The 27,243-nt window shown below is 42.9% G+C and overlaps 1 protein-coding gene across 16 annotated transcripts in view; it reads right to left on the bottom strand.

Moving 5' to 3' along the window:
- NDUFAF6 (NADH:ubiquinone oxidoreductase complex assembly factor 6) overlaps positions 1 to 27,243 on the bottom strand; it is a 234,608-nt gene that overhangs the window by 44,093 nt on the left and 163,272 nt on the right. For 8 of the 16 annotated variants that reach the window (XR_012416546.1, XM_073999124.1, XM_073999125.1 and 5 more), the window contains one exon: positions 23,558 to 25,168. The exons of 7 other annotated variants lie outside the window; for them this stretch is intronic. Coding sequence is in view for 7 of the 9 variants with exons in the window: in XM_073999124.1 (XP_073855225.1) it covers positions 25,040 to 25,168 (129 nt within the window). In the remaining 2 variants the exon portion in view is untranslated. Of the gene's footprint in view, positions 1 to 23,557; positions 25,169 to 27,243 lie in introns of those variants that run through there. One more of the 16 variants, XR_012416545.1, reaches the window with a different exon arrangement.

Here is a 27,243-nt window from a genome sequence, read left to right as displayed (position 1 = left end):
TTTTCCTCAACCATCATCCTTCCTCACCAAGGCCACCAATCAGGGTATCAGGATAGCTGAGTAAGCTGACAAAGAAGGTGGACTGGGACCTAGATCTTTGGAATAAGGAATGCAAGACTAGCCAGGCACGGTGGCTCAGGCCTGTAATCCCAGTACTTTGGGAGGCAGAGGTGGGCAGATCACCTGAGGTCAGGAGTTAGGGACCAGCCTGGCCAACATGGTAAAACCTCATCTCTACTAAAACTACAAAAATTAACTGGACATGGTGGTGCACTGTAGTCCCAGCGGCTCCAGAGGCTGAGAGGCTGAGGCAGGAGAATCACTTGAAATCGGGAGGCAGAGGTTGTAGTGAGCTAAGATCGCACCACTGCACTCCAGCCTGGGCGACAGGGAAAGACTCCACCTCAAAAAAAAAGAAAAAAAAGATGCAGGACTCAGGACTCCATGTAAACTCCCAGAGGGCAGAACCTGTGCCCACTTTTGTTCACTCTTTTGTTCCCAGAGCCTAAGACAGTGCAGCCACCAACATGCACACTCAGTATTTGTGGAAAAGATGCATGAAGAAGAAGCTGGAAGATTAGCACTCTGTCCTTGAGTACGAGGCTAGGTGGGCTAACGTGGGGTGAGACCACAGTGGGTGAACTGAGACATATTGGCCCAAGGGTCCAGCATCATATCCTGGGACAACACAGCTTGGCCCAAAGCTAAGGCTCTGGTTGCTGTGCTCAAATAGCTTGCTCCAAGAAAAGAAAATAAGTCATTTGGCTGGGCACAGTGGCTCGTGCCTATAATCTCAGCACTTTGGGAGGCCAAAGCGGGAGGATTGCTTGAGCCCAGGAGTTTGAGACCAGAGGGCAACATGATGAAACCCCATCTCTACAAAAAATACAAAAATTAGCCAGGCATGGTGATGGGCACCTGTGGTCCCAGCTACTCGGAAGGCTGAGGTGGGAGGACCACGTGAGCCTGGGAGACGGAGGTTGCAATGGGCTGAGATTGCAGCACTATACTCCAGCCTGGGCGACAAAGCGAGACCCAGTCTCAAAAAAAAAAAGAAAAGAAAAGTCTAAACAAATTAAAATGAAGTTATTTCTTCTTCCTTCAAGAATCAGTTTTTATTTTCCTCTATTAAGAGTTTGGCCCTATAGTTTAATTATTATCAATAAATTTCCTCCTCCTCTCACCCAGTTTTCTCACTGCATCTTCTTTAGTTCAATGGTTTTCAAACTTTCATCTTTAGAGACTTAGTGATTCCACAAACCGTTGAATGGAATGTCATGGGTACTGAAACCAACTGAAGAGCAAAATCATGGAGCTCTCTGATCAAAGCAACCTCGCTTATCTCCGTGATTTACTTAAAAATAAAGACCTGCTATTCTTGGGGATTTACAAAGTAGATTTAGCCTAATAAGATATCCTTAATGTTTTTTTGTGTATTGCAAATTTTACAAAATGTTTTATTTTAAAAAGAATTTATTGCCCCAAACTGGAAGCAATCAAGATGTCCTTCAATAGGGCCGGGTACAATGGCTCACGGTGACTCCCAGCACTTTGGGAGGTTGAGGCGGGCGGATTACCTGAGGTCGGGAGTTTGAGACCAGTCTGACCAACATGGAGAAATCCGTCTCTACTAAAAATACAAAAATTAGCCGGCCGTGGTGGCACGTGCCTGTAATTCCAGGTGCTCGGGAGGCTGAGGCAGGAGAATTTCTTGAACCCAGGAGATGGAGGTTGCAGTGAGCCAAGATCACACCACTGCAGTTCAGCCTAGTGGACAGAGTGAGACTCCCTCTCAAAAAAAAAAAAAAAAGATGTCCTTCAATAGGTGAGTAGACAGACAAACTGTGCTGCATCCATACAATGGACACCTGCATGTGTTTTTTATTCATCAATAAAAAAGAATGGGCTATCAAGTCACACAAAAACGTGGACAAATCTGAACTGCACACTGCAAAGTGAAAGAAGCCAGGTTTAGAGGCCTGCAAACTTCATGATTCCATTTATATGACATTCTAATTAATGCAAAACTAAAGAAACAGTAAGCAGATGAGTGATTGCCAGAGGTTCTGGGGAAGAGGGGAAGGCTTGAATAGGTGGAGCACAGGTTATTATTATTATTTTTTTTAATAGAGACAGGGTCTCACTGTGTCTCCCAGGCTGGAATGCGGTGGCACAATCATAGCTCACTGCAGCCTGAAACTCCTGGGCTCAAGCAGTCCTCCCCACTGAGCCTCCAGAGTAGCTGGGACCACAGGTATGTGCCATCATGCCCGGCTAATTCTCTTTTTCTTTTTGTAGAGACAGGGTCTCGTTGTGTTGCCCAGGCTGATCTTGAACTTCTGGGCTCAAGCGATCCTCCTGTCCTGGCCTCACAAAGTGCTGGGATCACAAGTATGAGCCACTGGGCCCAGCCTGGGATTTTTTAAAGGCAGTGAAACTATTCTGCATGATTCTGTGGTGGTGGATACATGACATGACGCATTTGCCAAAACCATAGAAGTTGTCCACACCAAGAACCCACACCAAGTTCTCCACACTCAGTGCATGCAAATGTATCAGCTGCAGAGCCACGCCTCAGGGGACCGACCCTGGCCAGAACCCTCTGAAGTTCTCTCCACTCCAGTGGCCCCATGATGCCTGTGGCCTCCATCTCCACCTTTGATTCTCTCCATGGGCTCCTCTGTCCCATGCTGACTACTTATCCCAGCCTCTTCTCTGCCTCCTGGGTCTGCTTAATGAGTGGCCTTATATCTGTGGTCCCGTGGCTGCTGCTCACCGCCTTCCTTCCGCGGCTCTCAGCTTCTTCCCCCACTGCTGGCTCCATCTGCCAAGGCAGATATGATTGGCTTGGTTGGTCCCTCTCCATGAGCTCCATCTCAGGGGGCCGGCCATGCACCTGAAACTGGCTTGCCTTTGGCTCAGGTAGAAGCAGGATGGTGAGATCCACAGCAAGCCCACCCCTATCTAAGGGCTTGCTTCTGGTCACCCTTGCACCTTTGGAGGGACAGGCACTTCTCATGACCTTTACAACCCCGAATAACATCCCCCTGGGAAATGTCCCAACACTCCTCCTCATCTCCCACAATTGAGAGTTCTGTGCTTCTCCTGTCATGGAAGAGTAGTCCCCTCTTGTCCAAGGTTTTGCTTTCTGCAGTGTCAGTTACCCATGGTCAACTGCATCTGAAAGTACTAAATGGAAAATTACAGACATAAAGACTTGGTGAGTTTTAAACTGAGTGCTGTTCTGAGTTCTGAAATCTCCTGCCATTCTGCTCTGTCCTACCTGAGACATGAATCGTCCTTTCATCCAGTATCTCCACATTGTAGATGTTCCCATCCCTTCTTCATTTAGTAGTCATCTCAGTTACCGGATAGAGAAAAACATAGCATATATAGCATTTGGAACTATCCAAGGTTTCAGACATCCACTGGGAGTCTTGGAACGTATTCCCCATGGAGAAGGGGGAATGACTGTGCTTACAAGGCTGTGCTGTTCTTGCTTCTTTTCTTATTTGTCTCCCTCCCCAGACTGTAAGCCCCATGTATTCATTTACTAAGGCTGCCATAACAAAATACCACAGGCTGGGTGGTCTAAACAGAAATTTATTCCTCACAGTTGTGGAAGGTAGAAGTCCAAGATCAAGGTGTCCACAGGGTTTTTTTCAAAGGCCTCCCTCCTTGTCTTGTAGATGGCCATCTTCACCGGGTGTCTTCACATGTGTGCACGTCTGTGGCTTCATCTCCTCTTCTTATGATATCATTCGTAGTAGATTGGGGCCCACCCATATGGTTTCACCTCAATCACTTCTTCAAAGGCTCTGTCTCCAAATATGGTCACACTGTGAGGTAGTGAGGGTTCAGACTTCAACAAAGGCAAAAACCAGATGCTATGAATCTTTTTTTTTTTCTTTTTTTTTTTTTGAGAAGGAGTTTCACTCTTGTTGCCCAGGCTGGAGTGCACGATCTTGGCTTACTGCAACTTCTGCCTCCTGGGTTCAAGCGATTCTCCTGCCTCAGCCTCCCGAGGAGCTGGGATTAGAGGCATGGGCCATCACACCTGGCTAATTTTGTATTCTTAGTAGAGATGGGGTTTCTCCATGTTGGTCAGGCTGGTCTCGAACTCCAGACCTCAGGTGATCCGCCTGCCTCAGCCTCCCAAAGTGCTGGGATTATAGGTGTCAGCCACCGTGCCCAGCCTATGAGTCATTTTGTATTCAGCACTCAGGGCTGTATCTGGCACACAGTGAGCACTCAATTTTTTAAAAGGAAGAAAAAGAAAGACGAAGAGAAAGAACACAGGCAGGAGGGACGGTTCAGGGCAGCTTACACTAAGATGTGGAAAAGGACTGAGCAGGACTCGTGTAAAGGAAACACAGAGACCGGCATGACCAGGGCAAAGTGTTCATTCTGGAGTGGGAAATGATGTTGATGGCTAAGGTAAGGCCCAATTCTTGAAGCCCTGAGTGCCTGGGTGAGGTGTTTGGAATTTACCCTGTGAGTACCACGGCTGCTCTGAGAGGTCAGGAGCAGAGGAGGAACTTGAGGGAAATTATATGTGAATTTTAGTGAAAAATCTGGCATCGGAGAGCTTCTGCTTAGAGATATGCAATTTTTATTAATAATTCCAGAAAATTGTGAATTGTGTGAGGAAGGAGGGAACTGCCTCTTTCTAGTCAAAGGTTGATTTTTCTAACGATGTAACATTAAGTAAAAAGACCATTGAGACCTCATGTAAAAATTGAACCCTTTTATGATATAACCAGGGCAACTTCTAGGAGAGCTGAGTCACCACTCTTGTTTAGAGATTTCAAAGCCCCGGAGTCCTCTCCTTTCCTGATTTTGATTTTGTGTAGTTACCCAGTCTGGCTCACACTAACATCGACCTGTGTTTGTCAAAGATTCTCCTCTGGTAATTCAAAATAGCACAAGGAGAAGTGTGTGAGTGTTGGAGTGAAGCAAGATTGGCCTAGAGCTAGTTAAGCAAGAAGGTTTCCAAGCTCAAGTACCTGGAGAAGTGGGCATGGCTAGAATCAGAGACTCCAGTTCTTCAAATCTCTCTCCCAGTTGGCTTCATTTTCCCAGGCTGGCTGGCTGTGCAAGACACATGCCCTGACTGTCTGCATCCCTAATTTCCTCCAGAGAGGAAGGAGGACCCTTACTCACCAAGCCAACTAGAAAATTCTAGGGAAACATTGCTTGGGTCATTTACCCACCCCTGTCCCGAGAGATGCTTATGGTTGGCCTGGGGAGGATAAAATCCCAGCTCCAAAAAGGGAGTGCTAATCTAGGCTGACAAAATAATAAATGTCTGTTTGGGGGCATCAGAGAAATATTGTTTTCATTCCAAGCATTTTGAGACTGTGTATTTGGCCCTGGTGACCTAACAGACTGAATTTTCCTAGATGGTCCTAATTTTATTTAATGTATTTTTTTCTTAATAAAGATGATTTTAAGTGTATGACTAAAAATGACTTATTATTGGACACCTTTGTAAACTTCATCTGAATGAATAAATTCACATATCTGAAAGTCACGTCATTTGTCACGTCTTTGTCACGTCTCGTGTCCATGGTTTAGAAACCTGGTGTATCACATATTTGTCACGTCTTTGTCACGTCTCGTGTCCATGGTTTAGAAACCTGGTGTATCACATATTTGTCACGTTTCGTGTCCATGGTTTAGAAACCTGGTGTATCGCTCCATTTTAGAGCACGCTAGAAAAATCAGCAGGAATCTCTGGACTGTTCTGTCATTTGAGCTCTTTCATTTGTCTGTTGACCCACATGAATGGGATCCTTATGACCCTGGGTTCTGCTTGTCAACTGTCCAAGTCTGGGCTGTTGTTGACCTACCAACAGTCAGTGAGGGATGTGTTTGCTTAACAATTGAGAAATAATGTTTTTCACTTTAGACTCTATTTGAGGGGTGGGGTTGCTGGATGCCTGATAATCATTCCTGCTTTCTTTGAATGAAATTTTTGAGGTTGTAAGAGAAGGAATTTGAAGTTTGCAAAGCCTAATCATAACATGAGGCCCTTGATCTAAAGGCTCTCCCGTGGGCAGCGGCAGGTGGGATCGCTGGAAGGAGGACTCTAAGGACAGGAAACCAGCGAGGAAGTAAATGTAACAGAGAAAATCCACAACTGGGATTAGACAATAGCAATGAGAGTGGAGAGGAAGAGACGAGTCCGAGAAACAGTGAACAAGGAATCCATAGAACTTGGTGACTAAGTGGAGAGGCAGAGAAAAGAGGAGGGGGAAGTCAAAGATGGCTAGATGTCTTCTAGTCTGTGACAGAGGCAGAGGAAATGCTCTGCTATTCATAGAAATGGGGAAGTTAGGAGGTAGTGCATAAGGCTGTACAGTTTTAGACATAGGACATCGGAGGAGATGGAAAGTCATCTTCAGGTGGTTAGAAATCCAGGGCCACTTTTGGTAAGTGTTCAGGAAGGAAAGTGCAGAGAGGTAGAAATCTCAGCCACAGGTCAAACACTTCCCTGGCCCCAGATTAAAGACCAATCCAATTAAGCATGAGAACACACGAGCCACACAAGTCACACAAGTCAGTAACAAAAAGGACTCCCAGGTGATCTTAAGTCACATAATTAACATATTTTCAGGACCCTACTTGTATATGGCCCTGAAAACGTTGAGACTAATCAGCTGGAATATATCCATTTTTTTTCTTTTCTCTTTCTTTTTAAATCATTATAGAGAATTTTAAAAATATACAAGAGTAGAAAGAATTCTAGAATGAGCTCCCATGTTTTCATTCCCCAGTCTCAACAATGATCAAATCATAGCCAACCTTGTTCCATCCCAACCCTTACCCACTTCTCCCTGCGTTATTTTGAAGCTAATTCCAGACATAAATATTTCAGTCTGAATTTCTAAAAATAAGGACTCTATCCTTTAAAAATAAGCACAATGCCATTATCATGCCTTAAAAAAAAACCTATGATTTCTTACATCAAATATCAAGTCAAGTTCAAATTTCCACTAAAGTTTTAAGTTTCCATTAAAAACAGTTGATTTTAATCAGGATTCAAATTAGGACAACAGGTTGGGATTGGTTGGCAGGTTTTTAAGTCTCTTTTACTGTTTGGGTTTCTGCCCTTCATCACACTCTGGTTTTCCCACCCTCTGGAGAGAGCTCCCCACACCCTGGCTTTGCTGATTGCCTTCCTTGGGTGGACTTTCACTTGTGCCTCTGTCCTCTACATGTCCTGTAAGCTGGAAGCCGGGATCAGATTCAGATCCATTTTTATTTTAAATGTTATGCAAAAAGACACCCAGTGAAGGTGTTAGAATGAGCCACTGCAGTGGATGGGGTTCGCAGGAAATGTAAACTGAAAAGGATCTGTCGGACCCCTGCGGCAGTGGGACATTTAAGGGGCATGCAGAAAAGGAGACACCTGGAAATGGGGGAGGAGGAGCAGCCGGGCGAAGCGGCGGCGGTGCCGCGTGGGCTGCTAGCCCGGATATACCCTGGGGAGCGCACCTGCGACTTCACCTCCAGTCCCTCCCCGGCTGGTGCAGCGGCGCGCGGGCACGCGGGAGAGGTGGCGCTGCCTACTGGGCCTCATCTTGCTGAGAATGCGACGGGGCGATAGCTTCCTGTCTTTTCCAGTGACTTTCAGCATCCCCAGAGGAAAAAACGGGGAGACACGCTTTGGCCTCGTGAAGCGCAGCAACACTGCGCTGGCTGCGCGCTCAAGGGCGAGAGCCTAGGGGACCCGCCTAAAGCGCCGTTGGGGCTGAGCACCCGACTCGCACAGCCCCGGGCATCGATCCGCGATCCGCGATCCGCGATCCGCGATCCGCGATCCGCGATGCAGCGTCCCTCCGCCCGGTGGGGGCCCTCCTAGCCCTTAGCGCGTCTGTCCCTAGCTTCGGTCCCTGCAGCCACTTATGATAGCAATGACACCCTTGCCCACTCGCCTGCCAGCCTGGCCAGCTCCCTGCAGAGGGCTCACACTTCTCCAGCAGTTGTAAGAAAAGGAGGGAAAGCAGGCCAACGTCCAGGATCTCCCCAGCCTTGGCGTTCAGATGCTGAGAAGATCCTCAAGGTTGGCCTGCTTTCCCCTCACTCCTCCGGCCTTGCTCTTCTCCCAGGTGCCCACTGCCCTCCCGGCTGTGTACCACTTTCTTGCTGCCGGTGAAGGTGTGTGTCCTCACTCTTGTGCTGGTCCTTAAACGATAGAACTTTAGGACTTTCTCATCCAGCAGCACCAGCCTGAAAAGGCAGTGACTTGCACCACCACACGCATACCTGGTCTCAGGTGGGTGGATCAGGGCAACTTGGCCACTAGTACCCCAGTAATGCCCATCTGCCCAACCTCAATGCAGGAGCAACAAGTTGCAGGAGCAGCAAGTATTTCTCTGTCTTGGAGAGATCTAGAAAAAGGCTGAACATACCATGAGGGTGTTGCTTCAGAAGAAAATGCTGGTCAGGGCTTCCAAACCATCATAGGAACTTGTGAGTTGAGAAACATGGTCAATTCTGCTCTCTTTCTCTTCTCTACCTACCCAGGCAGCCACAAATCTCAATGTCAGTCACTGCTTTGGTTAGATATCTAAGGGCTCTGTTACAAAGGTAACTAAGATAAGTACCAGTAGATGCCCAATGACACTTGTAAACACCAAAATGTATACCAGTATAAAGGATGTTGCAGCCTCAGCCTTGAAAAGTAAGACTTTTAGGGAATGAAACAAAGGATAGTCAGGTTCTTCTGGGGACAGGGAGGGTTCTGGCATGGGGAGCAGCCCTGGGCAGGTCTGGGGGTGCTGTGAAGTAGGGCACCCCGACATAAAGGCCCTGTGTCTTAGTAGGTGGCCAGCAAGGGAAAGGCAGGAGATACAGGAGGAAAGGAAACTAACATTTTATTGAGACAGGCATTGTGCTGGTCCTGAGGTTTGTGCAAAGATTAATTTCTGGGGGTGAGAAGGTAAAAAATGATGAGGTGGAAACCAGCATTCTCTGTTACTCCAATCTGTGCAGAGCTAAAGAAAATTTGAAAGAAGGGGATGTGAGTGGCAGGAAAATCCCCAGTGACAGGCCCGGAACCTTCTGCCAGTGCAGCTCACCTCCTCCCCAGTGCCTCCCAATAGGATCTCAGCCCTAAACAAGCACGGGGCGTGGGGTGCTACAGATGATGATGTAGCTGCTTCTGAGATGCCCCTGGGCACTGCTGGAGCAGAGCCCTGGGACTGGAATGACTTTTGCCCACTGCCCTCAAGATTCCCACAGGCCACACTGCCACTACCTCTTGGGTAAAGTACCTCCACCACCATCCAAATTCTTACCTAATGAGGAATTTTGCCAGGAACTACTTACAGCCAAATGGAGCCAGGCTGGGTATTTCCAGGACATGAGCCATTTTCTCTGTGCCCACTAAACAGGGTGCAAGTCCCTGAAGCCCTCAGGGAAGCTGCAAAGATTACTGGGGTGGGCTCTAGGGAAACAGCTGACCTCTTAGCTCCCACTGCAGGCCCAGGAACCTCCAGGACAGCCTGTGGGGGTGGTGAGTCTGCAAAGCTGGCTGGCTGATGAGAGTGCAGTGCTGGTAGTGTCTGCCTTATGCTTTAATATAGCCATATGGTATGAACACATGCAAAGCTAGCTGGTTTTACTGTTTAAGGAGGGCAGATTTAATTTCTGTGTGATCTGGGTTATCACCATTATTATTTCCTTGGTATAGAAATTGCTTTTTACTTTTTGTGTTTTTCTAAAATTACATTCTCCCTCTGACCAAGGCAAGTAATAAAGGGCAGATGATTGGGGGAGGGGAGGGGAATAGGAAAAAATCGTGGGAGATAAGCTTTAAAACCAATAGAGAGTTTTTCTGTTTTTAATTTCAGTTGAATGGCACAGCAAAGACCCATAGAAGTGAACTGTGATACCAGAAACTCTCTGCCCAGCTTGAAGCTGTTGATATATTATAATCCTTACGTGTGACGTTAATGGTTTTAGTATATATTAATTATCTGCCATCTAGCCTGTTTATTTCAAATATAGCTCCTGAATTCATTGATTTTTATGTGATTTCTGTTTTGTTTATGTATATCTTTTTAATTTCATAATCCAAAGTGGAAAGAAAACATTGATTTTTAGAAGCTCATTCTCTGAAGTTAGAAGAAGTAAAAATGTGTTTGCTTTCTTAAATTTGTTTGATAACCTGAAATCTTAAAGCATCCAAGATGGAAAATATCAAATTTCAAAGCTTAATGATAGCAAGATTCCAACAGATAAAATCTAATGACCTGTTTTTCTCTGAAAGTGATACGGTATGTATGTAAATAGATTAAAATGGCAAACACGTATGTACACTTAGTTAAGTGGCAGCCACTATTTTCAGCACTTTATGGTTCAACTAACTTAATCTTCATGATAATTCCAGGAAGTAGGCACTATCCCTAGGCCATTTTACGGATGAGAAAATTTAGGCATGGAGAGGTAGGTATAATAACTTGCTAGTGGTCAATCAGGAGGCAGTAGAGGAGCCAGCATATAAACCAAGTTGCCCAGTTGCAGAACGACATTCTTGTCCCATATGCTATGCCTCTGAAAAAAGGAGGCCCTCTCCTTGGCACACAAAGGCAATAAAAATGGCTGCCTTGAGCTGTGTCTCTGTCTAGGTACACAGTTCATGAGTGAAGGAGCTCCTGCAGTCATGAATAATGGAAGTCCAGATTGGTCAAGTAACTTGTCCCGGCCCCGGCCCATGCATCTGGTATGTGGTTGGACAGGTTTCTAACTAATTATGTAACATCAAGAACATTTTAAACTGCTTTGAGACATTTGTGAATTAAGATCTTTGGGAAAAAATAGTATTTATATATTTATTTATTTATTTATTTATTTATTTATTCATTTATTTATTTATTTTTTGACACGGAGTCTCTTGTCACCCAGGCTGGAGTGCAATGGTATGGTCTCGGCTCACTTCAACCTCTGCCTGCCAGGTTCCAGCAATTCTCGTGACTCAGCCTCCTGAGTAGCTGGGATTACAGGCGCCCGCCACCATGCCCAGCTAATTTTTGTATTTTTAGTAGAGATGGGGTTTCACCATGTTGACCAGGCTGGTCTCAAACTCCTGATCTCGGGTAATCCTCCCACCTTGACCTCCCAGAGTGCTGGGATTACAGGCGTGAGCCGCCATGCCAAGCCAATATTTTATATTTTTAATTCAATAGAATTTTTAGAAACCAACTATGCGAAAGCAGAGCTTTAAAACAAACCATCATACGAGTGAATATAAGGTGGTAGCAGTAGTCTTATGTAGATAATGCAACTCTTACCCTCTGTACTTTTTAAATCTAAGAGATAATTGGGATTATGCATACAAAAGTTTACAAGTGTGATTCATATTGTTGATATGCTATGTGCTCCGTAACTGTTGTTGTGTACCTTTGTGTCTCCTATTAGATATAAGCTCCATGAGAAGAGCCACCTGGTTTACCTTGTTTATGGTTCCAGAACAGTGCCTGGTGCTCAACAAATGAACAGTGAGTGAATAAGTGAGTGTTGAGTCATCTAAGTGAGCTTAGATGAACTGAGAATGAGACTATGCACAGTGAAGAGAAAGGAGGACTCTTGAGGAATTCCACCAGCTTGAAGATGGCTGGAGAAAGACGACAGAAAGCAATCAGAGGTATGGAGGGCAAACCAAGAAAGCAGAGTCAAGAGCAGGGAGATTGGGAAGTGGTAGACAACATTTGGAAATACTGCAGAAAAACCTAAAAGGATGAGAATTAGGAAAGACACTATTGAATTTGGTCTTTGGGGCTGAAGAAAAAAGGCAGCTGCAGAAAAGAAATTGGAGTGGAACCCCATTTGCACGGAAATTATGGAGTAATTGGGACACCAGGCAGAAAGTTTGGCAATGAATGGAAGGAGACATGACAGCGTTGGGCATTTTCTGGCAGAAGCAAGGACATTCATTCTTAATTCAGTAGAAAAGTGTCGTGTTGTTGCTGTCTCAAGTGGAAGCGCCCTCTCACTCCTTCATTGTCCTAAGAGAACAAAAGGGGCCTTGAATTTCACGACTGCCCCAGTGATGCTTCTGAGAGCTTGAGCTTTGGAATCAGACTGCCCACATTCAAACCCCAGTTCTTCCTATTGCTGGCTGGTGATTTAGGGAAAATTACTTGGTTCCCTAAGCTTTCTCATCTGTGAAACGGGGATTCACTCAGTTAGTGAATATTATTCAGCTCCTACCATGTGCAGACACCGTTCTAGTGGGGGATTCAGCATACCAGCAGTAAACAGATCTCTGTACAATGCCAAAAACATGAAGCCAACTATTAACAGTATTTTTAAGTGACATCCTGGTGCTGCTTCCAGGAAGATGGAGTAGATATACTTTTCCCGAATACTCCCACTGAGTACAACTAAAACCCTGAACATTATGTATAAACATGCATGAGAAGATGCTGAAAGGTAGTAAGAAGGCAGACTGGCCAGCGACTTTGCGATCCAAGAAACAACCTGGTGATGAGTTTCCTGGACCCCAGACTTGGACTAAAGGAGCCGGCAACCCAGAAATGCCAACAGGAGCAAATAAAAAATCCCCAACAAAAGCCTGTTTCTCTAGCCAAAGGACTAGGACAGGGGCAGCCTAACGACAGGAAACTCTTAGTAACCACTTACTCCAGCACAGAAAAAAACTGTGGTCCACTCCCACCCACACCAGCCAGGGTGTGGGAGTCCAGGCTATCACAAGGGGCCTCACCTCCACTGGTGTGGTATCAGCAAAAGCCACAGGGAGCTGGTTCTTCCATCCCCATCTGACAAAAGGCTCCCGCCCCCATGGTGTCAACAGAGACGACACGGGAACCTGAACTTCCACCCACTCATAGCTGTAACAAGGCAGTCCCTCCACCTCCCAGCTGGGGTGGTGTCAGAGGAGGCCAAGTGGAGAGTCAGGACTTTCACCACTGCCCAGTGACAATGAGGCCACCTCCCTATGGTGTCAGTGGAGGCCATAAGGAACAGTAACGAGGCCTAGTGGGAATCCAGAACTGCCACCCTGCCCAGCAGTAACCAGGAGCCCTTCCCCTCCGTATGGACAGAGGCCAAGTGCTGAAGCTGGACTTTGCTCCCCCCGGCCCTGCTAGGTGGCTATTAGAACAGTCAGCTAAAACCAGTTTCACCAAGATAGGTCTAGGAAGACAGTGTCCCGAGCAGGACAAATAGTCCTCCCTGGCACCAGCTCCATCCACATTCAATGAGACTTGAAAACTTCTCTGAATGGATATTAGTTTAGAAGGAGCTAAGTTAGTTAGTTGGCCTCACATTCCTCAGCTGGGCCCTGGGCCCAGCATGCCACTTCTCCTGGTTATTATGGTTCATGTCTGAGGTAAGCCATCGGGAAACTGGATGGGACAACAAACTAAAAATGTTTTAGTTTGGACCTGTCCAAAACCAAGAGAATAAAAACAAAATGGATAGTCAAGATGATTCAGAGCTATGGAATGTGTCATTTTTTGCTCAGAAGTGTGCTAACTTGCAGTGTGCTTTATCAAAGCCTCGAGTTTATCCTCTTCCTTGTTTCTGCTGCCTTTTCACTGTTAGAAGAGGGAGGAAGAGGAAAACAAAAAAGGAAACGAAAAAGAGAAAATGCCTTCTTTTTCTCATTCTCATTAAACACAGTGAAAGAGAAAACTGAAGGGATTGGCTGAAATTTGATTTCTCTACACTCTACACTATTCCATTTAGACAATGATTTTAAAAAACCTGAATTTATGAAAATGATCAAGTGAAGAGTGACTACCCACTTAAGAGTTTTTATTTTTAATAAAAGGGTCTCAGGAGAACATTTCTTTTAAAAGTGATTGCCTTTAATTTATTTAAAATACCCTCATGCTGGGCACAGTGGCTCATACCCATAATCCCAGCACTTTGAGAGGCCAAGGCAGGGAGATTACCTGAGCCCAGCCCAGGCAACATAGTGAGACCCTCTCTCTCAAAAAAAAAAAAAAAAAAAGAAAGAAAGAAAGAAAGAAAAAAAGCCGGGCATGATGGCACATGCCTATAGAGCCAGCTACTTGGGAGGCTGAGGTAGGAGGATCATTTGAGCTCAGGAGTTCAAGGTTATAGTGAGCCATGATCACTCCACTGCACTAGAACCTGGGTAACAGAGTGAGACCTCATTTCTCAAAATAAAATAAGTACCCTTCAGACTGAGATACATATAGAAATTGAGTACAGATATATGCTCAGAATGGCTTTTCAAATCTGATGGTATTGGCTTAAGTGGACAACCATCTGTGGATGCATACTTCACACCTTGCTTCAAATTCATTCCGTGTGGATCTAAATGCAAGAAATGAAAACATGAAAGTACTAAAAGAAATCATGGCAGAAAAGGTTTTATAAACTTCAAGGGGACAAATAGAAAGAATTAAATCAAAGGATAAACAAATGGCTTTTAAATATATAAAAGATGCTCAAATTCACCCATAATAAAGGCAAATGAAACTACACCTAGAAGTGACAGAAATATACAAATCCCATGTTCCATCCCACCCTAAGAATCCTTATCAATACTAGCAAAGCTTATGCTTTCTTTTCAGAGAATATTCCATGGGATGGTGGCTTAAGCAACTTTATTTGGTTATTAAAGGAAAGGTAGACCTCACAAGGCTGGAGGCCTTAAGTGCATTTGGATTATAACTGCAAAATAAGAGAAAGAACATACTCCCACTAAATAAAACATCTTCTACAGAAAAATTAAGAATATTTTTCTAATCTCTTCTTTTCTACATTGTATTACTAAATTAAAATGTAGACTGAAAAACAATATGTAAAATGTACTTGTGTGTATGCCAAGGGGAAAGAAAATAGAAGAGGACATAGACCAAAACGTTAATAGTGGTTGTCAGGAGAAATATGTGGAAATTTTTCCCCACCAGCAAGCCATCAGTTCTTCAGCGGACACCAGCCACAGGACCTCCCATTGAATCCCGGCACTATCTACCTAGAGGTAGTGTCAGATCCAAGTTGAAGGCTCAGGCCCCGAGACTGCCCCCTACTTCCCATACCAATTGCATGCCTAAGTTTGTTTTACCTGTGCTTCTGACCAAACAGCTATAAATTGGGGTGTCCATGACCCCTTCCTTGGGTTCAACTAATTTGCTACAGCCTAGGCTCACAGAACTCAGGGAAACACATGTTTACTGGCTTATTATAAAGGATATTACAAAGGATACAGATGAAGAGATGCATGGGGTGACATATCGGGGAACGGGCATGAAACCTTCATGCCCTCCCTGGGAGCTCCACCCTCCAGGAACCTCCACATGTTCAGCTATCTGGATGCTCCAAACCCTGTTCTCTTGGCCTTTTATGGAGACTTCATTGGATAGGCATAATGGACAACTGTGTAGAAATGTGAATGAACAAAAAGGGTATGATCTGAGCTCGTAGACTGAGTGAGGAAACCCAGCAAGGCCCATCTGTTCAGATTCTTCTTGGCTTCTCTGAGGAGCATTCCTTCCCCCAGGGTATGGGGCAGCACCCCTTCCGAAATGGGAGTCTGATGACCCACAATCAGAAAGGTGAGGGAAGATTAGGGCACGTTCACCCTCCCAAGACTCAACCAGGAAGAAGCTGAATCCCTGAATAGACCAATAACAGGTTCTGAAACTGAGGCAATAATGAATAGCCTACCAACCAAAAAAAGTCCAGGACCAGACGGATTCACAGCTGAATTCTACCAGAGGTACAAAGAGGAGCTGGTTCCATTCCTTCTGAAACTATTCCAATCAATAGAAAAAGAGGGAATCCTCCCTAATTCATTTTATGAAGCCAACATCATCCCGATACCAAAGCCTGGCAAGGACACAACAAAAAAAGAGAATTTTAGACCAATATCCCTGATGAACATCGATGCAAAAATCCTCAATAAAATACTAGCAAACCAAATCCAGCAGCACATCAAAAAGCTTATCCACCACGATCAAGTTGGCTTCATCCCTGGGATGCAAGGCTGGTTCAACATATGCAACTCAATAAACATAATCCATCATATAAACAGAACCAAAGACAAAAACCACATGAGTATCTCAATAGATGCAGAAAAGGCCTTTGACAAAATTCAACAGCTCTTCATGATAAAAACTCTCAATAAACTAGGTATTGATGGGATGTATCTCAAAATAATAAGAGCTATTTATGACAAACCCACAGCCAATATTATACTGAATGGGCAAAAATTGGAAGCATTCCCTTTGAAAACTGGCACGAGACAGGGATGCCCTCTCTCACCACTCCTATTCAACACAGTGTTAGAAGTTCTGGCCAGGGTAATCAGGCAAGAGAAAGAAATAAAGGGTATTCAATTAGGAAAAAAGGAAGTCAAATGGTCCCTGTTTGCAGATGACGTGATTGTATATTTAGAAAACCCCATCGCCTCAGCCCAAAATCTCCTTAAGCTGATAAGCAACTTCAGCAGTCTCAGGATACAAAATCAATGTGCAAAAATCACAAGCATTCCTGTACACCAACAACAGAGAGTCAAATCATGAGTGAAATCCCACTCACAATTGCTTCAAAGAGAATAAAATACCTAGGAATCCAACTTACAAGGGATGTGAAGGACCTCTTCAAGAAGAACTACAAACCACTGCTCAGTGAAATAAAAGAGGACACAAACAAATGGAAAAACATTCCATGCTCATGGATAGGAAGAATCAATATTGTGAAAATGGCCATACTGCCCAAGGTAATTTATAGATTCAGTGCCATCCCCATCAAGCTACCAATGACTTTCTTCACAGAATTGGAAAAAAATACTTTAAAGTTCATATGGAACCAAAAAAGAGCCCACATTGCCAAGACAATCCTAATTCAGAAGAACAAAGCTGGAGGAATCATGCTACCTGACTTCAAACTATACTACAAGGCTACAGTAACCAAAACAGCATGCTACTGGTACCAAAACATAGAGATATAGACCAATGGAACAGAATAGAGCCCTCAGAAATAATACCACACATCTACAACCATCTGATCTTTGACAAACCTGAGAAAAACAAGAAATGGGGAAAGGATTCCCTATTTAATAAATGGTGCTGGGAAAACTGGCTAGTCATATGTAGAAAGCTGAAACTGGATCCCTTCCTTACACCTTATACAAAAATCAATTCAAGATGGATTAAAGACTTAAATGTTGGACCTAAAACCATAAAAACCCTAGAAGAAAACCTAGGCAATACCATTTAGGACATAGGCATGGGCAAGGACTTCACGACTAAAACACCAAAAGCAATGGTAACAAAAGCCAAAATTGACAAATAGGATCTAATTAAACTAAAGAACTTCTGCATAGCAAAAGAAACTACCATCAGAGTGAACAGGCAACCTACAGAATGGGAGAAAATTTTTACAATCTACCCATCTGACAAAGGGCTAATATTCAGAATCTACAAGGAACTTAAACAAATTTACAAGAAAAAATCAAACCACCCCATCAAAAAGTGGGCAAAGGATATGAACAGACACTTCTCAAAAGAAGACATTTATGCAGCCAACCAACACAGGAACAAATGCTCATCATCTCTGGCCATTACAGAAATGCAAATCAAAACCACAATGAGATACCATCTCACACCAGTTAGAATGGTGATCATTAGAAAGTCAGGAAACAACAGGTGCTGGAGAGGATGTGGAGAAATAGGAACACTTTTACACTGTTGGTGGGACTGTAAACTAGTTCAACCATTGTGGAAGACAGTGTGGCGATTCCTCAGGGATCTAGAACTAGAAGTACCATATGACCCAGCCATCCCATTACTGGGCGTATACCCAAAAGATTATGAATCATGCTGTTATAAAGACACATGCACATGTATGTTTATTGTGGCACTATTCACAATAGCAAAGACTTGGAACTAACCCAAATGTCCATCAATGATAGACTGGATTAAAAAATGTGGCACATATACACCATGGAATACTATGCAGCCATAAAAAAAGGATGAGTTCATGTCCTTTATAGGGACATGGATGCAGCTGGAAACCATCATTCTGAGCAAACTATCGCAAGAACAGAAAACCAAACACCGCATGTTCTCACTCATAGGTGGGAATTGAATGAGAACACATGGACACAGGAAGGGGAACATCACACACCAGGGCCTGCTGGGGGTGGGAGGAGCGGGGAGGGATAGCATTAGGAGATATACCTAATGTAAATGATGAGTTAACAGGTGCAGCACACCAACATGGCACATGTATACATATGTAACAAACATTGTGCACATGTACCCTAGAACTTAAAATAAAATTAAAAAAAAAAAAAAAAAAAAAGGAGCAGGTGAAGGGAGGGCAGAAGGTCAGAGAGATTGTTTTCCGAGGCCTGCTTCTGAGGCCTAAAGCACTCCAACATTATAGCAAAAGACTGTAACAAGGGTTATGGGAGTTATGAGCCAGAAATCATGAACACACACACACATGAATGAATGATAATATCACAGTGGCTATGTCTTACCTCGTGAAATTATGGGTGACTTAAAATATTTTCCCTTTACACTTTTGTGTTTATTTTTTTCCTCATGATTTTTACAGTGAGCACTTAGGAGTTAGCTGTGTAAGCAGAAAATAAACATATTCATTTTTCAAATGACCTCTTAAGAAAGAGTGTATTGGCCAGGCGCGGTGGCTCATGTCTGTAATCCCAGCACTTTGGGAGGCCGAGGTGGGTGGATCACGAGGTCAGGAGATCAAGACCATTCTGGCTAACACGGTGAAACCCCATCTCTACTAAAAAAAAATACAAAATAGTAGCCGGGTGTGGTGGCGGGCGCCTGTAGTCCCAGCTACTCAGGAGGCTGAGGCAGGAGAATGGTGTGAACCCAGGAGGCAAAGCTTTCAGTGAGCCGAGATCACACCATTGCACTCCAGCCTGGGCGACAGAGCGAGACTCCGCCTCAAACAACAACAACAACAACAACAAAAGAGTGTATTACACATTCCCTCAAAGCAAGATTCAAACAGATCTATTTCTAACATCTTAAATAGAATAGCTTACAAGAAAGGGGTGCAGGCAGCGTCTTTATGTTGATTAACTTGAGAAATGTCTTAATCAATTTAGAAAACTGTCATCATATAAAACTGCAGCAAGAAACAAATATAGGACATAGTGAAATAGCTTCTCAAATCAATGTTGTGTTCCTAAAGAATCCTTGTGGTGCCCATGAAAGAGATCCTGTGGTTTTAAAAAAAAGCTCCTGAACTTACTCTCTGAGAAATTCATTATGTAGGCTTGTGTTTAAACACACAGGATATTATTATATAACTAAGCAGCTGGGAAGATTAATCGTGATTAAAAATAAAAGGGAAAACACAGTACATCATGGCAGGACTGTTTTTCTTTTTTTTGGTTTGGTTTGGTTTTGAGACAAAGTCTCGCTGTGTCACCCAGGCTGGAGTACAGTAGCACAATCTCAGCTCACTGCAACCTCTGCCTCCTGGGTTCAAGCGATTCTCCTGCCTCAGCCTCCTGAGTAGCTGGGACCACAGGCGACCGCCACCACACCTGGCTAATTTTTGTATTTTCAGTAGAGACGTGGTTTCACCATGTTGGCCAGGCTGGTCTTGAACTCCTGACCTTGTGATCCACCCGCCTCAGGCTTCCAAAGTGTTGGGATTACAGGTGTGAGCCACTGCAGGAAAACAGTATTTGTGGAGGGGAATAAAATGTCAACCCACAGACTTATCAAATAACAAAAAGACATTTTATCTCATATCTGATTCAAAAGGCACTGCTTATCTAAAGATATGATTACATTAGAAACATTGTAGATAATCTCCATTAGGATATACACAAAATACATGTTATGGACCATCTGTGGATAAGTACTTGTTTTCAAATCTCATGTCACTCTTAAAATCCCAACACCTTAATGTGGCCTATGATTTCCTTATCCGTCCAGCCTCACTTCCTCCTCACTCTGCTTTCCAGCTGTACTCAACAACCCAGTTTCTTGAACATCCCATGTGTTGCCCAGACACCACAGCTTTGACACAGACTTCCAGTTCCATCTTTCTGATATCCAGTTTGTCCTTCACATATCAGACAGAACCCCAATTTACATTTCCTGAGAGCCCCGAGCCCACATTATACTACAGCATGTTCATTCGAACCACAAAGATTTTCAGAGTGGCAACAGGATCTACTTTAGGTTCTGGGTATACAAAGATAAATAAAACATTGTCCTACACTCAAGTAATATGGCTAAGTGAGGGAGAAATGTGTAAACAGTTAAAAGACAACAGGCATTTTGGGAGAAAGCACGGCTGTGCTTTGTGAAGTCAGCCTCAAATTTCAGATCCCTTGTTATTAATCTACCATCCACCGATTCTCCTGAACCATTGGTCACAAGCACAAGTATTTAGAGTAAGCAAGTAACATGAATGTTTGAGTCAGGCTGAGTCTGAGATAATAGCTCATGCCTGGACCTGTGGCCAATTGGAGAGGACACATCCTATCTAAAACATTCAGTTTCTCATTCTTTTTCAAATGCCATGCTTGCAAAACAAAATGTGCCTGCAGGCCTCATTTGGTTCAGGCTGCCAGTCTGTCTTTTGTACAATAATATTAACGTGTGTTGTTTACTACATGTAGGTCACTATTCTAAGCACTTTACATGGAGAAATTTATTTATTCCTCACAACCACCACTGAGGTTGGTATGATTTTGCCTGTTTTACAAATGGAGCAAGAGGCTTGGGGTAATTTGCTGAGGTTACACAACTCTTAGGGTGGCAGAGCTGGGACTGAACCCACACAGACAAGCTACTCTGGAGTTCACACACACTTTTTTTTTTTTTTTTTTTTTGAGTCAGGGTCTCTCTGTCGCCCAGGCTGCAGTGCAGTGGCGCGATCCTGCTTGGCTCACTGCAACCTCCACCTCCTGTGCTCAAACAATCCTCCCACCTCAGCCATTGGAGTAGCTGGGACTACAGGCATTCGCCATTATGCCTGGCTAATTTTTATATTTTTTGTAGAGATGGGGTCTTGCCATGTTGCCCAGGCTGGTCTTGAACTCCTGGGCTCAAGAGATTCACCTGCCTTGGCCTCCTAAAGTGCTGGGATTACAGGCATGAGCCACTGCGTCCAGCCCACACTCTTAGAAGTACTTCACATCACTGTACAATACTCTACTGCCCTGTAGCTAATAACTTTATTTTTCACCTTATACTACAGAATGAGTTACATATTTAATAATTTATTGTGCCAAATATTCCTTTTTGCTGTAGAACAAACTCTTAACTAGTATATACTGATACAATACAAAAATGTATGTCTACCTATCTATTTATTGTTCCGTAAATTTAATCACCTTCCCTTTCTACAAGCATCTTTCTCATTTGGAGAGTCTTAACTTTTAAGAAATAACTTTGTACTTACCCAAAAAATACACATTCATTATAGAAAAAAGTAGGTAAAATGAAGTATCAAAATTATTTTAATGCATTCCCTGACTGACTCTTCTCCCCTTCTTCTGACCCATTTCCAACACCCTTCCCAATTTTGGACCTGTGTTCCTTGCAGGAACAAACAGTAGGACGTTTTGTTTTATTTTCAGTAAGGAACCATATAATGTTTACAACTCTAAGGATCTTTCTGGACAAGGCAATTGATTAAGCCAATGTCTTCAGAAAAGTCCGATTTATATGAGCTAAAACAAATCCAAGGGCACTTAGGGATTTGCTGAAATGGAAAAAATATAAACTCCCAAGTCTTTGATCTTAATTCAGTGTTTCAGTAGATCAGGGGATGTGGTCACTTTATTCACAAACTATCCTAAGAACTCTGGACATTCTGTTCTTTTTACATAAGTAAGTTAAAGGCAAAAAAAATCAAGACTCTTGACATAGACCATCCATTCTGTTTCCTGGCCTTTGTACACACTGTTTCTTCAGCCAGGACCTCCCCACAAAAACGTCAACACTCCCTCCCCAAGCCCTGGGTCCTACCCAATCTTCCTGACACTATTTCTCCTCTGGGAAACCTTCTTTGACTGCCAAGCCAGTGAAGTATCCCCCCACAGTCCCACACCATATACACCCGTGACCAGCACCTGACACCTATTTCAATTGTCTGTTTCTCTCTCACCTAATTTGCAGTTGGAATTTATGTAGTAATTACCTTTTTTAACCTACTTTGTATCTGAAATTTAAGCAGTAATACTTATTTCTAAAAAATGTGTGCCTTTGAGCTTTTAAACTTGGCAGTTTATTTTATAATCTCAAGAATGGTAAAAATAATAATAATAATAATAATAGGTTTTGGCATTGAACTAATGTGGATCTGGCAACCAGCTCTAGTACTAATGCCTCCATGACCTTGAACTTAACATCTCTGAGACATTTTATCATTTGGAAAATAAAGGCCTACTTCACTATGAGGGTTAAAGCACAAAAGTGCAAAGTACACCACCTGTTCAAGTTTGTGTTCAATAAGTGTTAGCTACAGTTACATTTCTCAAGAATTCAATTTCATCAACAGGAGAGATTCAACCACAAGCAAAGAATATTGCCAATTGATTGAGAACTACCCAAAACTTATTTCATAACGATATGCAACTTTACCTACATTGAGAACAACCTGTAATTTATACTTAATATGTTATCTGCTATCCACTTATTCAAGTATATCTAAAATCGTTTGAAAATGTATCTGACTCCTTTAAAATACTCTAATAAAAACCCTGAGATTTGAAAAATCAAAAAGAATGCCAGCATCATCTAAGGGAGTATCTTTTACACCAGGAAATCAATAGTACAGTAAATTTCACTGATAAAGACTCCACTTGAATCTCTACATTGGTAACTTTAGTTCATCCAAATCTGTAAGCATCAAATTTAAAATGGTTTAGAAAGTATTTTGAAATTATTTACTTAATAATAAATCGGCTTCTGAGCCAGTAAAGAATCCACTAATCCAGTCACGTAATTAAACCCTCCTTTTAAGACCCTTAGAAAGGAAGCAAGAAGCTTAGATGACTGCTGCCAAATTTAACCTGGGAAGACCTGCAGATAATGCTTCCTAACAAACTCTCTGATGAACTTTTCAACCCTGGATCGTTCAGAATCCCAAGAGGAAACATGTCCCATTTCCTTGTATTTTCTTTTCTTTTTTATTTTTTTTTGAGATGGAATCTTGCTCTGTCACCCAGGCTTGAGTACAGTGGTGTGATCTCAGCTCACTGCAACCTCCACCTCCTGGGTTCACGCGATTCTCCTGCCTCAGCCTCCTGAGTAGCTGGGATTACAGGCACCCGCCACAACACCAGGCTGACTGTTGTATTTTAAGTAGGGATGGGGTTTCACCATGTTGGCCAGGCTGGTCTCGAACTCGTGACCTCAGGTGATCCACCTGCCTCGGCTGGGATTACAGGTGTGAGCCACCACGCCTGGCCCCATTTCCTTGTATTTTCATTTGAAGATAAGCTGAATGGCTCTCAAAAGCCATAGAATTAAAGAAGAGGATATACTTTCAGCATCAGTACCAACTAAGAGTCTACTAACATACAAAACCACATTGCACATTCATTCAACTATACGTTTATTAATTTCTACTTGCTCTCAATCAGAAGCCATTGTAGGTGTGTGGTGGGGGTGCTGTCAAGATGATTGAAACAGTGTATTCTTTTGTTCCAAAAGCTGTTTGAATTTGCAAAAATGTAACATTTTAAGCCACTCACAATTTAAGTAGGCACTAATTCATAGCTGATACCGAAGACTTAAATTGAGATAGAGCCGAATGGGGCAGGAGACAAGGCTACTGAAAATACAGGAAAAAGGAAACTGTGGCATAATCCTGGTCCTGAGAGTGAGATTCATTTAGAGTCAGATCGACCAGTTACCAGCAATGTAAAAAATTTTGGTTTTTCCAATTGGTAGATATTTTATAAAAGTTTTATATTATTATTAATTATTATTCATTTCTCTTTGAGACAGGGTCTTGCTCTGTCACCCAAGATGGAGTACATTCATGTGTCACTGCGGCCTCACCCTCCTGGGCTCAAGTAATCCTCCCACCTCAGCCTTCCTAGTAGCTGGGCGTGCACCACCACACCTGGCTAGTTTATGTATTTTTGGTCGAGATGGGGTTTTCGATGTTGCCCAGGTTGGTCTCAAACAATTTAAAAGTTTGATGAACAAAAATGTGCCTTATTTCATAGGCTTTTAGGAAAACCAAATGAGAACACTGATGAAAGTATACAGCACAGTGCTCATCACTGGGAAGCACAATGTATAGTGCAGAATGTACAGTATAAAGTGTAGCAACCCTTAAATGGATGTTCAATACAATACTGTTAATATCACTTATACAAAGTTTGTCAATACAGTTTTGTTCACGATCATAATGCTGAATGACAGAGTGAGGCAGTGGGATTAATAAAAAAGTAAAAGCTTCCAGACCAGCCAGAGCTAAAATCAAATTAAGGCTCTAGCTCTTGCCAGCCACTCTGACCTTAAAGAAGTCACATTATTATAATGGATAAATTTTTACACAAGATTGTAAAAATTAAATGTTAGGGATATAAAGCCCACAACACGTGACTGATCCTCCTCAAATATTAATTTCACTCTTTATGACTCCTAAATAAATGCATCTTCCAGCTATTCTGAACACCTAGGTTATAGCTGCTCAGCATGTAAGCCCCTATGATAACTTGAGCCCTTTCCCCTTTCCTTCCCCAGTGGTGAAGGGAGGATGACATTCCCTCTCCCTGCCCGCTGGCTCGAGTGTGGCTTATGGCCTATGTACAGCTAAACCGATATTCCTGTTGGAGCTCCAGCTTCCAGGGACAGCACAGCAGCCAATGGCAGTGCCTCTGCCAGAATCTCAGCAGTCTTGGCACCCTAGTCCCACGGCAACTTCTCATCAATTTTGTGAGCTACTTGACATCCCATGCAATAAATTCATTTTCTCCTTAACAGTCACTTCCTGTTGTTCCTAAATAAGAACCCTAACTTTTATAAAACTAATAGACTAGAATTAACATCAGTGCCATGAAATTATTTTAATATCTTTTTCTCCATGACTGCATATACAAATATAATGGAAGTAATGTATTCTTCTGCTGTAAAGATGGGTGGAATATATCAAAATCCACTCGCCGAATTTTCTTTAGAAAGTCCTCTAGAGAAACCTGGAAAAAAGAGAATAGTAATCACCAGATCATAAAATGATTAAGACTTAAAAAAAAAAAAAACTAAAGAATAAACACAAGTGTTTAGGCTATGTTAGTTTCCCTGAGATGGTTTTCTATATAATAAGAATTTAAGTGAGAATTTTTAAAGAGAGAAAGAAAACAAAAAGGCATCTAAGAAGCTTCTACTAGACCAGTAAAAGGGTATCACAGATCTAGTACTAGAAAAACCAAGCCTCTTCTGCTCATAATATAAAAAGCTTTGGTCAAGACATAAAGGATTAGCAAAATCATGTTTCCCTGGACTTATTACTAAATTCAGTGGAATGCAAACAGGCTGTTTCAATCAGGGAAAACGAAACATCCCCACCTCGAACCCCCAAATGTAGTGTACTATGAGGGGTAGCTCAAGTTGTCTTTTAAGACATTATTTTGTGAAGAAGCCGAACAGGTGTCCACGTTGTTGCTAGAGCACATGATTTTCAACCAGGCAAAATTATCACCCCATCCTTTCCCCACCACAAAAAACCTGACAAAGTTTCCACAAGGATAACAGCAGGATAGAAAACACCAATGATGTGCAGTATCTTTGCATTTTGGTTTTCAATTGTCATGATTTATAAATTTTTATTTTATTTTAATAACATTTTTGTTAAACAGGCAGGTCACTTAGTTTTGTGCTCCACCTTTCTAAGAGGCACCAGACCTCCTCAGGCCACATAAGCAGCGCCCCCTAGAGTTCTGCAGCACAGAACCTGGGTGATCAATGCAGGGATTATGCCTATAGATTCTGTAGAATATGCAGACAAAAACGAAGAAAACAAAAAATATTTTCTTCCAGACTTTTTTCCCATACTTTTATAAATATAGGAGTGAAATACAAACAAATTCATTATCTACTTTTTAAAACCCTAAACTTACATATATAGACAACAGGAGACATATGCATCAATGTGCCCAGTTGCCTTGTTTTATATTAGCAAGAAACTTAGAAACAATCCAGAGACCAGGTGCGGTGGCTCACACCTGTAATCCCAGCACTTTGGGAGACCAAGGCAGGTGGACTGCTTGAGCTCAAGAGTTCAAGACTCGTCTGGGCAACATGGCAAAACCCCATCTCTCAAAAAATACAAAAACAATTAGCTGGCTGTGGTGGTGCACACCTGTAGTCCCAGCTACTTGGAAGGCTGAGGTGGGAGGATGGCTTGAGCCTGGGAGGTCAAGGCTGCAGTGAGCCTGCACTCTAGCCTGGGTGACAAAGACCCCATCTCAAAAAAAGAGAAACAATCGAGAAATTCTTTGATCTAAAAAAAGAGGAATCATTTGTACAATGAAATATTAATATTATACTGCAGTGAAGTGAATGTACTATAGGTAGATGCAGTAATATGCACTAATATGCACAAATCTCAGAAACATTAAGAGTGTACACATGTCCTAGAAGACATAAATAGAAAATGATCCTTTTTTATAAAGCTCAAAAACAAAACTAAGCAGTATGTTGTTCAGGAATATATAAAATGATGAAAGTCTTCTTGGAATGAAAGGAAGAAAATAATACACACAAAATTGAGGAGAGCTACCTAAAAATAAAGGCAGTGGGCCGGGCACGGTGGCTCATGCCTGTAATCCCAGCACTTTGGCAGGACGAGGTCAGGATCATGAGGTCAGGAGATCGAGACCATCCTGGCCAACACGGTGAAACCCCATCTCTACTAAAAATACAAAAAATTAGCCAGGAGTGGTGGTGGGCGCCTGTAGTCCCAGCTACTCGGGAGGCTGAGGCAGGAGAATGGCGTGAATCCAGGAGGCAGAGCTTGCAGTGAGCCGAGATCGCGCCACTGCACTCCAGCCTGGGCGACAGAGCAAGACTCCGTCTCAAAAAAAAAAAAAGAAAAATTAAGGCATTGGCAGGGGAATGAAATGGGAAAAACATGAGTGCAATTTAATGGTGACATGCTAGTTCCTGGCTTGAGTGGTGAGTTCATGGTGTTTATTATGCTATACATTGCAATATATACACCTAGACAGATATATTCATTTTTAATATATAGCAAATATTAACAATTTTAAAA

Source organism: Macaca fascicularis, chromosome 8 (genome assembly GCF_037993035.2).
Source record: "Macaca fascicularis isolate 582-1 chromosome 8, T2T-MFA8v1.1".
NCBI lineage: Eukaryota > Metazoa > Chordata > Mammalia > Primates > Cercopithecidae > Macaca > Macaca fascicularis.
This window is presented reverse-complemented; position numbering and strand designations above follow the sequence as displayed.